Raw genomic sequence first — 13,215 nt, 5'->3', positions numbered from 1 at the left:
GTAGAATCTTTTGTTCTGAGAAAGCAAACTAGCAATTCCTTGCTTTCTGAGAGCTGTTTTTAAAACATGTCCTTAGTAGCACCCTCTACTAATGTCCTGGATTTTGGTAAGCATGGTGGTTGCTTATGGTCAAGTCCTTGAAATTCAATGAAAAAATCCTGGGGAATTATGGATAAACCTCAGTGTATATTTTTTGATGTTTGTCGTCTTAAATTAGCGTGCATAGGTCACCAGCTTGCACGAGTGGTGTTGTTTTCTTCTTACAAGAGATGTATGGGAGAATTAGCTGGACACTGGTGAGAATATTGATTGAAATCATCACTGGGAATCAACAATTTTAAAAAACATTTAGGAACCCAACTTTTTTTTTTTTTTGGTGAAAATGCATCTCAAAAATAATCACTAAAATCAATGCTGGAATTTGATTTACTGATACAGGTTTCATTAGACATTTTTAATGTAAAATGATATCAAGCTGTATCATTAGAATTGCTCCTAGGCTGTTCTAATCCATAAGTCTTTTATATCGAAGTGGTAATTTTTTGTGTGGTTTTTGTGCTTTTCACTTTAAATGTTATTGCTTAGCATTACCTTGATGCCATTTTTACAGGATATTTAAATTAAATACATTTGAGCAGAGAAAGAAATGGAAAGCAAATAGTCGTAGTAGTCAGTTTTGTTTATCAACTGGTGTAACGACTGAAGAACACTGATAATGTTACATTTCAGATACATAGAAATATGAATGGTTGAAGTCACTGTAAAAATAAAAACATAAGGAATAATAAAATTTATTTTAATATCAAAGTTATAGGATGGGGTGGCCAAAAAAACATTAGAAGCAAAGTTTATATGTTTCTGAGAATTTTGCTTTAAAAGCATGTTTTGGAGGAAGGAAGGAAGGTAACTAATATTAATATGACACTAGAGAAGAAAATAAGTTTTAACTAAAAATGTAGTTGTGCTGACTGGGAGGCAGAAACAATTACATGTTTCACATGCTCAAGTTAGTAAATAGCTGCAAGCAATTGTCACATCAGATTTTTGTTCACCAATGCTTAAGCAAATTAATTAAAGGATCTAAATCACATTTGTGGTTTTCAACCAAATGCTTTCAAAATGTTAACACAGACTACAAATAATCACCTAATATAAAAAATTATTTAGTTTTTCTATTCTTTAGCTTCCTAATCTTTCTTTAGTTAATATTCTAAAAATAATGTGTAGTGTAAGGTGAAAAAATTAGAAGCTCAGTTTTAATGTTGCAGTATTAACTATGCCCGTAAGAGTGGACAGCATAAATATCCCAGTGGTAGTTTCAGTACAGTGTGCAAATTTTGATGATTAATTGGAAAAAGCCATTTTTTGATGTGACTCTAAAGTGTATATTATTTGTGTATTATATAATCATGTACATAATTTTATGCCCATAGATTTGTTTTTAACTTATACAGATACAGCTTCCTGATCAAATCTGTGGTTGAAAAAAAATGTTTTTTTCTTTGTAGTCTGATAAGAAAAGGAAGATTACATGCTTTAAGAAGAAGACTTAAGTCTTTTGTATTTATAAATTTGTGTTTTAGAAAAAGCTGAGAAAAAACCGAGAGTGGGAGAATTTAGGATACAGGTATTTCTCTTACTTAGACTCTTTTCAAGTCATTGAATACTTAAGAAAATCTTACCCAGGAAAAATTATGCCCAATAATTTTCCAAATTAGATCTAATATTCTTTATATGATCAAGAAATTTACAAGATTGTATGCAACTTCTTGCCTCCCAAAATCCAGAATACATTTTATCTGGAGCATTTCTTTAGATGTCTCAGAGTTGCTAACATAAAACAATATTCTGGTACTTGTATTGGAATTATAATAAAAATGTGTTTGAACTGAATAAGGACTTGTGTGAATGTTCTGTGCTAAAATAATGGGGTATTGTGTTCCAGTTGAGTCTGTACTTATTCCCAAGAGTGAATAAAATTAATGGCCAGGTTTTCTACTTGATGTAATCATTCATATTTCAATGAGTATTTTCCCTCTGGAAGACAAAGCAAACTCTTTGTGATATTTGCACTAGTGAGTTCTACAGATAACTGCATAATGTGTAATGCACCATTTTCATCTTTTAACATTGGGGCAGTCTTTATGTCATTGATTCCATTCAAGACTTTATATAGCTCTATGAAAGCTGGGTCACTTACCAGATAGAGGGACAACCAAATTAAGATATGCTTGCCAGGAGTTGTTAATATGTAAAATGTTTCCAATAAAACCTTTAACATTAACTGTAGTTTTTTAAGTATAGCTGCTCTTCTTTCATAGTCTTTAAGGCCGTATGGTTTTCAGAAGTACATTAATGCCTTCCAGATGTGCTCAGTTACCTTAGAGATGTTAGAATCTGGGACACGAGGAAAGGGCTTGAGCCATCAGAGGACTTAAAGTGAGATTTCAGTGATCCCTTACAAAAGCTGAAAATTTTAGTTTATACTAATGACAGCCTCCCAATGATGTTCAAACTGGAGGAGTAGGATCTTTTTACTAAATTCATCACTGATGATTCAGAGGAAGATTTGTGCCATGCCATATTTTGGGATACAGTTTAAAGGTATTTATAGAGTTCAAACTGACAATATGAGAAATGTATGTGTACATAATATACTTCTGAGTCCTGTTCATAGTAGTAACTTATCATTAATTGACTAAGGTTATAACTGTATACTTGAAGAGATGCATATATGATCATTTTATTTACGATTTGGATATTTCAACATATGCATGCCTGTGCCCCAAAAAATCTGTCATAGATTTCTTTTAGAAGAGTAACAGTATGTATGCAAAATATGTCCTTCCTGTTGGAGCCTCATTGAATCTGGAAGGAAAACTTTGTCATTAGAACTGTTGGGATATGAAAAATAAATTTTGTCGAAAGGTCCTTTCAGAAAATAAACCCACTTGGATAGAATCCAAGATGGATCCATGTCATGCTTGATTGCATACCGAAGTGGATCAAGTTATACTGAAGCTTCATGCTTATTTGAGTTACAAGATGTGGTCTTAAAATACCCTTGTATTTTATCCATAAGTGATAATAGTTCTTAATTCTCTTCCTATGCAGATTTTCCCATTATAAGAGAAAGAGTCAAAATAGCAAAGTGGTACAATTAAAAAAAAAGTATCCTTTATTTCTACTCTTTTTCCTTAAATTGGAAATTCTTAATAGCACAATGGTAAAGTACTTTCCTTATACTATTTTATGAAGAAATTTTTAATGTAAATGTTACCAAGGTAGGAAAAACTATCCTTCTGCATTATTATACTCACATATTTAGGTTTTTGTCTGAACTCAGGCATATGTCTGTTAAATTTTGAATTAAATACAGAGAGAACTTTTTTTTTTTTAATATTATTTTATTTTTAAACTTTACATAATTGTATTAGTTTTGCCCAGTATCAAAATGAATCCATCACAGGTATACATGAGAACTTTTTGATTTGAGGAAAGCTGTGTTTTCCACTTTTTGTGTGTATTAGATAGTTATTGGTGGTAAGTGTAATTTTAATGGCATTTGTTACACCTAGGAATTTCTCACTGATAATTTCAACTAATAGCATCATTTATTCTGTGCTTTATTTAGTCACATTTTGCCTATCTTTCTAATGTTCTTTAATGCCATTTTCATTCTTTTGTCATTTATATTTTGTAACGTTTCAATTCTTGTCCTAACTTAGAGCTTTTTAAAGGCGTTATAAATGATCACAAATTTCCTTTGGGGTTAAGTAGCTATTTCCATTTTCCCATGAAGATTCTATTTTGCCATACTTTATTTTTCCATTGCTTAATGTCTTCTTTAAAATATTCTCAAGAATAATTTTTACTTTTTAGTTTGAATTAGCTTGATAAAAATATACTGAATAAATTTATTATTTGTCATGTGTCTTATACTTAGTACAAGGCATACTGATTTAACCAGCCAGACATCTGCATGATAAACCAATTTAAATGTTTTCTATGATTTACCAGTTAATAAAATAACTAGTAAGTAGAGTTAACAGAATCGACTAATTTCTTCTTTCTCTGAAAGAATAAGTTGTTTTTTCCAACCACTTGAATTAATTGAACCAGCTGAGACAATCAAACCTGTTATTTAAGTATATCTGTCTTTTTCTTCTACATTTTTGCTGCTAATTTAACTATGCTGAGAACATTAATAGCAAATCTGTGCTGAAAATAGAAACCTATAGAAAATATCAATTTGAAGGAAGTTGACACGACTAATATTTAAAGTTCCTGGAAGGAGAAGGATCAAGTACCCTAAATAGACAATCCTTGTAACAGTCCAGGCAGAAGAAAATACTTTTATTGGTCCTTACCTCACACTTCACTTGTAATCACTGACTATTACTACTCCTTTTTTCCTTCCTTCCTACCTCTTTGGGGAGGACAGGAATAGATACCAAGAGAAATTATCTTTAGTTCTACAGATGGTAAAATAAAAGGAGAAAAGTCTTCAGAATTTAGTAATCCTAGAAAAGAAGAAAGAGAATAAAAAATGTTTAGATTATTTTTTTAACGTTATGTTTTTAGAACTTGTTTTTAAGTTCACTCATAGTGTTAAAGATAATTTAAAATAAGAGCATATTAGAGCATTTAAAAAGCATACTGAATATACGTTTTTCTCTCACAGTGCATCAGTTATAGAAAATGTTGGCAAGTAATGTACTGTGTAATTAATGTTTTCTTTACATTTCTATAATTATGAAATTTTGTTTAGATTTGTTGTTTAGTGTCATTTGTATTTAATAATAAGATATCCTGACAGGAAAAATTTGTAAACAGTCACATTACAGATCACACTTAACCTAAAGATCCTATCATTCAAAGATATATTGGAGAGACTTGTAATACATTCTTAGAAATGATATAATTCTTTATTTCCTCAGGCTTCATGGTGTTCATCTGTACAGGCGACTCCTGATTACCTATATAAATTTCAGAATTTCCCATTGCCAAAATTTTTGTTTCTAAAAGACACACATAATTTAACTTAGTGCTATTCCAAAGTCAGCATATTTAAACATAAACAACATAGTCTTTACCATATGCTTTCAAAATATATCAAAATTCTTCGACATGTAAACTTCCAGACTTTTTAAATATCATATAAGATACAATATTCTAGAATCCCAAAATAAATTATCAATTATTTTTCCCTTCTCTCTCTCTTTCTTTAATTTCTATTTCACATAGATTAAAACTTAACCGTCATTTTGGCAGGATGTGTGATTTCAAGCTATTAAGGTGAGCTGTGTAAAAAGGAAGGTCAAAAACCATGAACTAAGCCATAAACTATGTAGCCTACCCCAGGGACCTACATTGTACATTGTATTTATGCTTGGATTTTTGAACAAATTTTGTTTATCTGTAAAAAAATATTGTCATAATATAAAATAGTTGTACTATGCCATTTTTTAAGTGTCCAGCAATACATGTTAAAGTAATAGAACTATGGGTCTATATACAGCTATCCTAAAAGTGTTTTCATACTGGCTAAAATGGCAACATCTTGTCATGTGAAGATGCAGTTCATTTTGTGATCATCATTTTTGTTTGCGATTACATTGAAGTTCTTATTTCTCAATGTTATTGTATATGTAGCTAATAAGTCAGATATCTGTAAGATAAACATGAACATGTGTGAATTTTAGTTTCACTTTAGAGTAATTTCTCAAACGACAGTATCATTTCCAAATGCTATGATGCTTAGAATTGGGAGTGTTCATAAGTTAATGCATCCTGATGTATTGCTTAATTCAGTAAATAGAATATCTTAATTTTTAAAAAACTTAATAGGTAAATACAGGCATGAAAATAAGATCTATAGGTATACAATTAAAAGTTGTTTTAAGCAATGGTAAATGTGTGTGCCTATGACAAGTGAAATGATTGTGTCACACTAATCACCATACTTTTGAAGATGTACCATAAAATGACTTTGAGAAGACAGTATTGTTTATATTTATGGAAGAAGTACATTTTCCTAGGAAATATTCTCATATTAGCCTTTCATACTCTATTTTTGTAACATTTTCTGAGAATCTGTGACTTTCTACTGACTTAGGAGTATAATGCATCTCTTTTGGGAAAAGATTTGAAATAATCTTTCTTGTATAATCAGTCAGGATATAAGTGAGCTCATTCTTTTGGAAGTTAGTCTTTATTATCTTTCTTTCAAAAGTGGAATTCTAACAAAGCAAATTCAAATACGTTTCTAACTGTGAGATAGATCTCTCCATTATGAAACACTGCGTGATATTATTACCTTACAAATAGCTTTAACTGATTATGCCACACAATAAGGTGAGTTAGGAACTAAATGGAAATCTGTTTGTTTTTGAAGATTCAAAGGAATATCCATGTGCTAAATAACATACTTCTTGATTTCAGCCAAGTTTAAAAACTTTGTAGAAATAGATCATTTAAAATTTATAACTATGTGTCGTTGTTGTTGTTGTTGTTGTTTGTGTGTTGTTTGTGTGCGTATGTATTTTCTTTTTCATTTTAACCAGCCTCTTATACCTAGAAGTCCCACAAGCAGCGTTGCCACGCCTTCCAGCACCATCAGTACACCCACCAAAAGAGACAGTTCTGCCCTTCAGGATCTCTACATCCCCCCTCCTCCTGCAGAACCATATATTCCCAGGTATCAAACTAACCATCGTTTTGTTCTGTGTAGCTTCCAGCTAAAGACTGACCTCAGTACATGAAAACTGTGAAGTAAATTCTCATGGAACACCTTGAATATTTTCTCAGTTAAGAATTCTGAGCACATTCTGGAAAAAAACATTACATTATAGAGACTGTGGGCTTCCCAGGTGGCTCAGTGGTAAAGAATCCGCCTGCCAGTGCAGGAGATGCAGGTTCAATCCCTCAGTTGAGATTATCCCCCAGAGGAGGAAGTGGCAACCCACTCCAGTATTCTTGCCTGGAAAATCCCATGGACAGAGGAGCTTGGCAGTCCACAGGGTCACAAAAGAGCTGGACATGACTTAGCAACTAAACAACAACTTAGAGACTTGTATTCTAGTTAATATCAATAACCATGATTTGTATTAAACACTCTACATTAAATGTCTTATAAACATTATCTCATATAATAGGAGATAATAGGAAACTAATATAAAAGTAACAATTTAGGGTTTTTTTAGTAAGTGAAAAAAAATTATTGAGGCTCTTTGACAAAGAAAAGAAATCTCAGGTTACTTTGCAGCATTCCATACTTTTTCTCTAAATGAGAAAGTTACAGGTAACTTTTATGCCTTCTTAAATGTATGTAATTAGGAAGAATTTTTTTTTTTCTTGGATGATAATGAGAGAGAGTGTATTTTCCCCCAATACCTCTGTATCTACAGTTTCCACTTGGTTAGTTCATTAATGTTTTCTTTCAGAAAGTAGAAGGAGTTTGCAAAGAGAATGAGTTGCTTTTAAAGTCTATTTTCAGGTTTCTGGAGGCTGTATCTCTATTTCATGTTCCACATTCCTATTTGAAATTCCTGGCAGGTGGAAGAATATAATTCTGTGCCATCATGCATTCTGTCCAAAAGCATTCTGGTTTCCAGCCTGTGGAATACAAAAATTATGGGAAAAGGCCAGCACTAAATGGAGATAATTAATACCAATCACAAAGTATTTGATTCAGTTTTTAAATTAGTTGTGCAGTCATTCAAAAACAATAATTTAATGTCTCATGTTTTCAAGCTATACTTAATATTAAAATTCTTTAGTAAATCAAAGCACGGAAATGCCTCTTTTTAATTACTTTTCATTGTTCTTTACTTTAATACATCTAATGCTTCATTCTATTGGCTATGATGCTACAGACATTTAACAGTCTAAATGCTACATGACAACATGGCATGTCTGCGAATCCTGTGTTGTCATCTAGTAATAAAACTACAGCCAATTCTAAAAACATTTAAGGTCTTTTTTTTAAAATTAAATGTTGTGAGAACATGGTTTGTGAGAAGATATAATTTGCTAAGCTGGCATTTCAAAAATCTTACTAATATATAATTTATACTCTTATGTTAGATTTACAATCAGTTGTACAAATTGATTTGATATCCTAGTCAAATGTAAGTTGAATTTTAATTAAGGTAGTGTTGGACTTTTTAAATATTCCTGTAAAAGGAACAATAAAAGCATGTGTATTTCACATAGGAAATGCCTCTTTTGGTTTGTTTTCATTGGAAAGATTTTATTCAGGACAAATGATTATTTAAAAGACCTTATTTGTCAGAGTGCCACATGTCCAGATAAGCATCAGAAAACTATTTTTTAGCAAATCTCTGCAGTTTTTTTATGTTCTTTCCTTGCCTCTTGGATAGGGAGGAACTTGTAATAAAGACAGTATTTCCTAGACAACATATTTAAAATGTACTTCAGAAGACAAGAGTTTTAAAGAATTTAGTTCTGTCCTCCAAGTGTGGTGCAGATATGAAGGCAATAAATTGAAGTCAATAAAAAGCTTTAAACGTGCTATTTACAAAAACAGAATGCAAGAGACTAAAGTATCAACACCATAGTACTTGTTTTGGTAGTATTGCTTGAATGCTCCATACTTTTCAGGAAAATTCATAATTAGAGTCTTATCTCTCACTTTAATTGATTCTTAGTCTAGCATGTAATTTAACAGAATGTTCTAACTGTATTCTGAGTCAAATTATTAGTTACCTAGTCACACAGTCATTTGATATATCAGTTAGAAAATACATACATCAGAGTCCCTTTGTACCACAGCCTCATATAAATTATCAGCATTTTCTAATTTCACTTGAAGTTATAGTCATAAAACTTTTTGCATTTGTCATTCTTTTATAGTAACGGCCATGGCATTTTCCCCCTTATTTTCATGATGAAAGATTCATCTAATTAAACTCATCTAAGCATTTCTTTTTTTCCTACATTTAAAACATTTGTCTTTATAGGATAGGCATTTCGGTGATAATTTGAATTGTGAATAATAAGAGCTTTCTCATCTTAAAACCAAAAAACCTTAAAAATGCTAGGAATAGACTTTTCTTCATGTGATTATCATTCTTCAAACACATTTATTCCAGTAAAAGAATGTGATCACAAAAATGACTTTTTCACTGAGAGAGAAAACACTCATATATATGATGTGAGTGAAGTTTAGTCCATTTTTTATTATATGACTATATACAATTTCAGTATCAAAGTAGATAGTGAACTTTCATACTTAACCAAAATTCTTTATTTTATCTTGAAAACTAAGGATTTATAAATCTTGCACAACTATGAAGTTTAAGTACTAATTTATCTCATTAATTTTACTATGAGCCATTAAATATAAAGATAGTACAATGAAGCAGTGCTCTAGCTTTTCATCGATTCCCTTAAACACTTTTTAGAGCAAAAGCGTAGGTTTTTTATATTTTGGCCACCTGACGCGAAGAGCTGACTCATTTGAAAAGACCCTGATGTTGGGAAAGATTGAAGGCAGGAGGAGAAGGGGACGACAGAGGATGAGATGGTTAGATGGCATCACTGACTCAATGGACATGAGTTTGGGTAAACTCTGGAAGTTGGTGATGGACAGGGAGGCCTGGCGTGCTGCAGTTCATGAGTCACAAAGAGTCAGACACGACTGAGTGACTGAACTGAACTGGTAGCTGTATAGGGCTTCCCTAGTGGCTCAAATGGTAAAGAGTCCATCTGCCAATGCAGGAGACAGGCGTTCGATCCCGGGATAGGGAAGGTCCCCTGGAGAAGGGAAGGACTACCCACTCCAGTATTCCGGCCCAGAGAATTCCATGGACTGTATAGTCCCTGGAGTCATGAAGAGTTGGATACGACTGAACGAAAAGACAGAATGCAGAATATGAGTACATATACACATAGGCACACACACTTGTATATGCAAGTCATGTATCAATTAATTATACTGTAAAGTTTGGTTTTGGTTTATACTTTTCTTAATTTAGCTTTATTAAATGCATTCCATATAGACATGTCTAATAAATCTTCTTTGTTGGCATAAGGCCCCTCTTTCATATCATGATAGAATCAGGAATACCAGCCCTTCCCATTTTCTACCACAGGGTGTATCCCTATAAAGAGTGTGGTGAGAATTGAATCACCCTCTGATCTCAGCTGCATTAATATTAATGTCACAGGACTGATAGAAACATCTGCCCACTTATAAAGAGGCATAACCTTCTCCAGTGCCCCAGGTTCATTAGGGCTGTTTCCAAGCTAATTGCAGTGTCAGTTTCTTTTTGCTAGAGGTCTGACTTAACAAAAAGTGCCAGGCAATTTGTTCAGGAAAAGTTTTTAGCTAGCCGAAAATATATGTTCCTGGGTTTTATATTTCCTTCTTCTTGTTTAAGAACTAACTTTCATAGTTACAATTTGGTAAGTAGCAACACTTTTATTTAAAAAAAATTAAGGAGTGCCAGCTTGCTGATTCCTTCTTGAATATTATTTACTACTTTCTACATAGTTCAAATAATAAGAATATAGTTCTCTTCATTTGGACAAACCCAACGTATACCTGAGATATAGTATACTGTAGTATAAAAGTATAGTATTTTTGCTGAACTGAAACTCATATTTTAGAATTGGCATTTATAAGCTCATCACCATCTCATAAGACTTAGTAGATCAATTAAAATTTGGTATTTTTCTCTGTTTTGTTTTAATTCAGTTTATTCTGTAGAGTTAAGATTTCACCCTTGGCATTTAACATAAAGTTAAATTTTATTTGGTTTGATACGATTCATGGTTCTGTTTAGGGTAGAACTGGAAATAGAAATTGGAAGAAATAAAATTAATGATCCATGAAGAAAGAAATACTGCATTTGCATTTATAGTCATGTTCTAGAATGTGAGCTTCTCTAATAAAAATTTCATAGCTGGTTAGTGAAATTATCATAAGATAAACAAAGTTCATTTTAACTAATCCTAAATGGAATATTTCTACTGAAACACCACTCATTATGGGTCCAATCACCTGGGCTGTGTGATTAATACTTTGTGTGAGTAAGAGTTTTAGGGATCTCATAAATTATTAGAGATTTTTCTTTTCAGAATCCTATAGAAGAAAAAATCATCTTGTCATCATCTTAAATCCCATTCTTAAATTCTGTATATGATCAAGTTTCTCCACCCTCTCTCCACAAGAAATGTTGCTAATATGTAGTGAAATTTTGATATATCCATTTAGAATGAGTTCCAGGAACATATCTTTTTTACTATTAAACTAGATATATACCGTTTAAATACAGAGTGTAATTCTTTTCACTAAGGTTATTTTATTAATAACAAACTGTTTGAAATTCTTAAAATACCACTTTATATAGTGCTAACTTGGTTCTTAAGGTCACAGTACCCTCACAGAGGTGGTAGTTCTTAAATACATCTATGTTTTTAAGCAGTGCAAATATTACCATGAATCAGTTAGATGAACTGGCAGAAGCAGCCTATATTGTTAGCATTGTTAATATTATACCTATTTTCTTAAGCAGTAAAAGCAATTTATGTGCTGAGATGATTTCTTTTATATGCCATAGTATGGTGAACATGAACTAGAGCAGGAGTTAGATTATCCATAGTCCATGTCTAGCTGTGTCATTTATTACCTGTGTAACCTTTAGGCTAGTCATTCAACCTCTCTGAGTCTTGGCATTTTTTTTTCCCTGCAAAATAGGAATGATTAAAAATTGCCCTATAAACATCAAAGAAAGCTTGGAAAGATCAGAAGATATACAGGAAGGATATTATTACTACTTTAAACCCTCTGCCATTTTACCTCCCTAACACTTCCCGACATCCTTCTCCTTTACCCTTTCTTTAGGGATGAAAAAGGAAACCTCCCTTGTGAAGACCTCAGAGGACACATGGTGGGCAAGCCAGTGCATAAGGGATCTGAATCACCAAACTCATTTCTGGATCAAGAATATCGAAAGAGGTTTAATATTGTCGAGGAAGACACTGTCTTGTATTGTTATGAATATGAAAAGGGAAGATCAAGTAGTCAAGGAAGACGAGAAAGCACCCCAACTTATGGTAAGAAGTCTTCTCTTACGTTGATGAAGGAGTTTATGTCTGGTATGGGAATCTCAGTTTTTTTTCCTAGGCTTTTTGGTTGTGAAAATTACCTGAGAGCTTTTGAATCTTTGATCTATTTCTGTTGTGTGCTTCCAAGTGGAATCTCAACAATATAAGGCATGACATTAAAATTTACTCTAAATTTTCCAAAGGTAAGCAAGAATAATTGCCTTCCAAAGGCAGTGTTTTAACTTAACGATACATAGACCCCTTTTTGAATCACATGTAATTTTTGTGTATCACAGGTTGCCAAACTGAAGTAGTTCAAGAGGGGTTTTTTTCTTTTTTTAATCAATACTTAACTGTTAACTTACTTAAAATCAAATTTCTGTATTTCTCAGATATTAAAAAAATCTTAGATGGACTTTTCTGGGTAAAATTTCATCTCAATTTTTGCTTTGTTTTTTTATAAGAAGTGGTAAATTTTGAGTGGATTTTAAATAGAAAGGACATAACATATTTAAAGCAAAGATGGGCCTAGAGTTACCATGTCCCAGGATATTTTTTTCTATCTGACTCCTATTTTTCCATGCATGACCAAGAAAGTAACCCAGAATTGATATAGTTTAGCTGAACCATTTGCAGATAAATTTGCCTAGTGTTAGAGTAGTAAAGTCTATGGTCCTCTTACAAGAATGAATAGATTTAATTGGAATTCTGTACTCCTTGCTTTCCAGTTTTAGGAGAAGGGCAGGATCCTTGCTGATAAGTGCAGATTTGATCAGTGGAAGCTGAAGAGAAAGAAAGTTGTTTTTAACTTTCTCTTTCCACTTACTTGCCTTACTTGTTCACCATGGCCATATGCCTCCCTCCTGTGGTCCCAAAAGATTGGTCATCACATACTTTATAACTGACACCCTATTTCATTACAGCTTTTTGGTAATAATGAGTAATAATTAAGTATGGAAAATTTTGCCCAAAACGATCCTAAGTAATAGAACCCTACCTATCATGCTTTATATTATTCTCTGTACATGTGCTGTTTTTTCATGTGCTCCTCATTTATACTACCCTGGTGGCACTTATTTTGAACTGTCATAAATTGAAGGTATTTGCACCTTTGCTTTTCTCTACTATTACATTGTAAAC

At 32.3% G+C, this 13,215-nt stretch overlaps 1 protein-coding gene across 6 annotated transcripts in view; it reads left to right on the top strand.

The window, feature by feature from the left end:
• The window catches only part of CNKSR2 (connector enhancer of kinase suppressor of Ras 2), a 309,235-nt gene that overhangs the window by 184,134 nt on the left and 111,886 nt on the right, over positions 1-13,215 (top strand). For all 6 annotated transcript variants that reach the window (NM_001206513.2, XM_005228380.5, XM_024988116.2 and 3 more), the window contains 2 exons: positions 6,567-6,700; positions 11,873-12,084. In NM_001206513.2, coding sequence (NP_001193442.1) covers positions 6,567-6,700; positions 11,873-12,084 — 346 coding nt within the window. The remainder of the gene's footprint in view (positions 1-6,566; positions 6,701-11,872; positions 12,085-13,215) is intronic.

The sequence above is a fragment of the Bos taurus genome, chromosome X (assembly GCF_002263795.3).
Source record: "Bos taurus isolate L1 Dominette 01449 registration number 42190680 breed Hereford chromosome X, ARS-UCD2.0, whole genome shotgun sequence".
Taxonomy (NCBI): domain Eukaryota; kingdom Metazoa; phylum Chordata; class Mammalia; order Artiodactyla; family Bovidae; genus Bos; species Bos taurus.
Note: the sequence above shows the minus strand (reverse complement) of the source record. Positions and strands in the feature narration are given on the sequence as shown.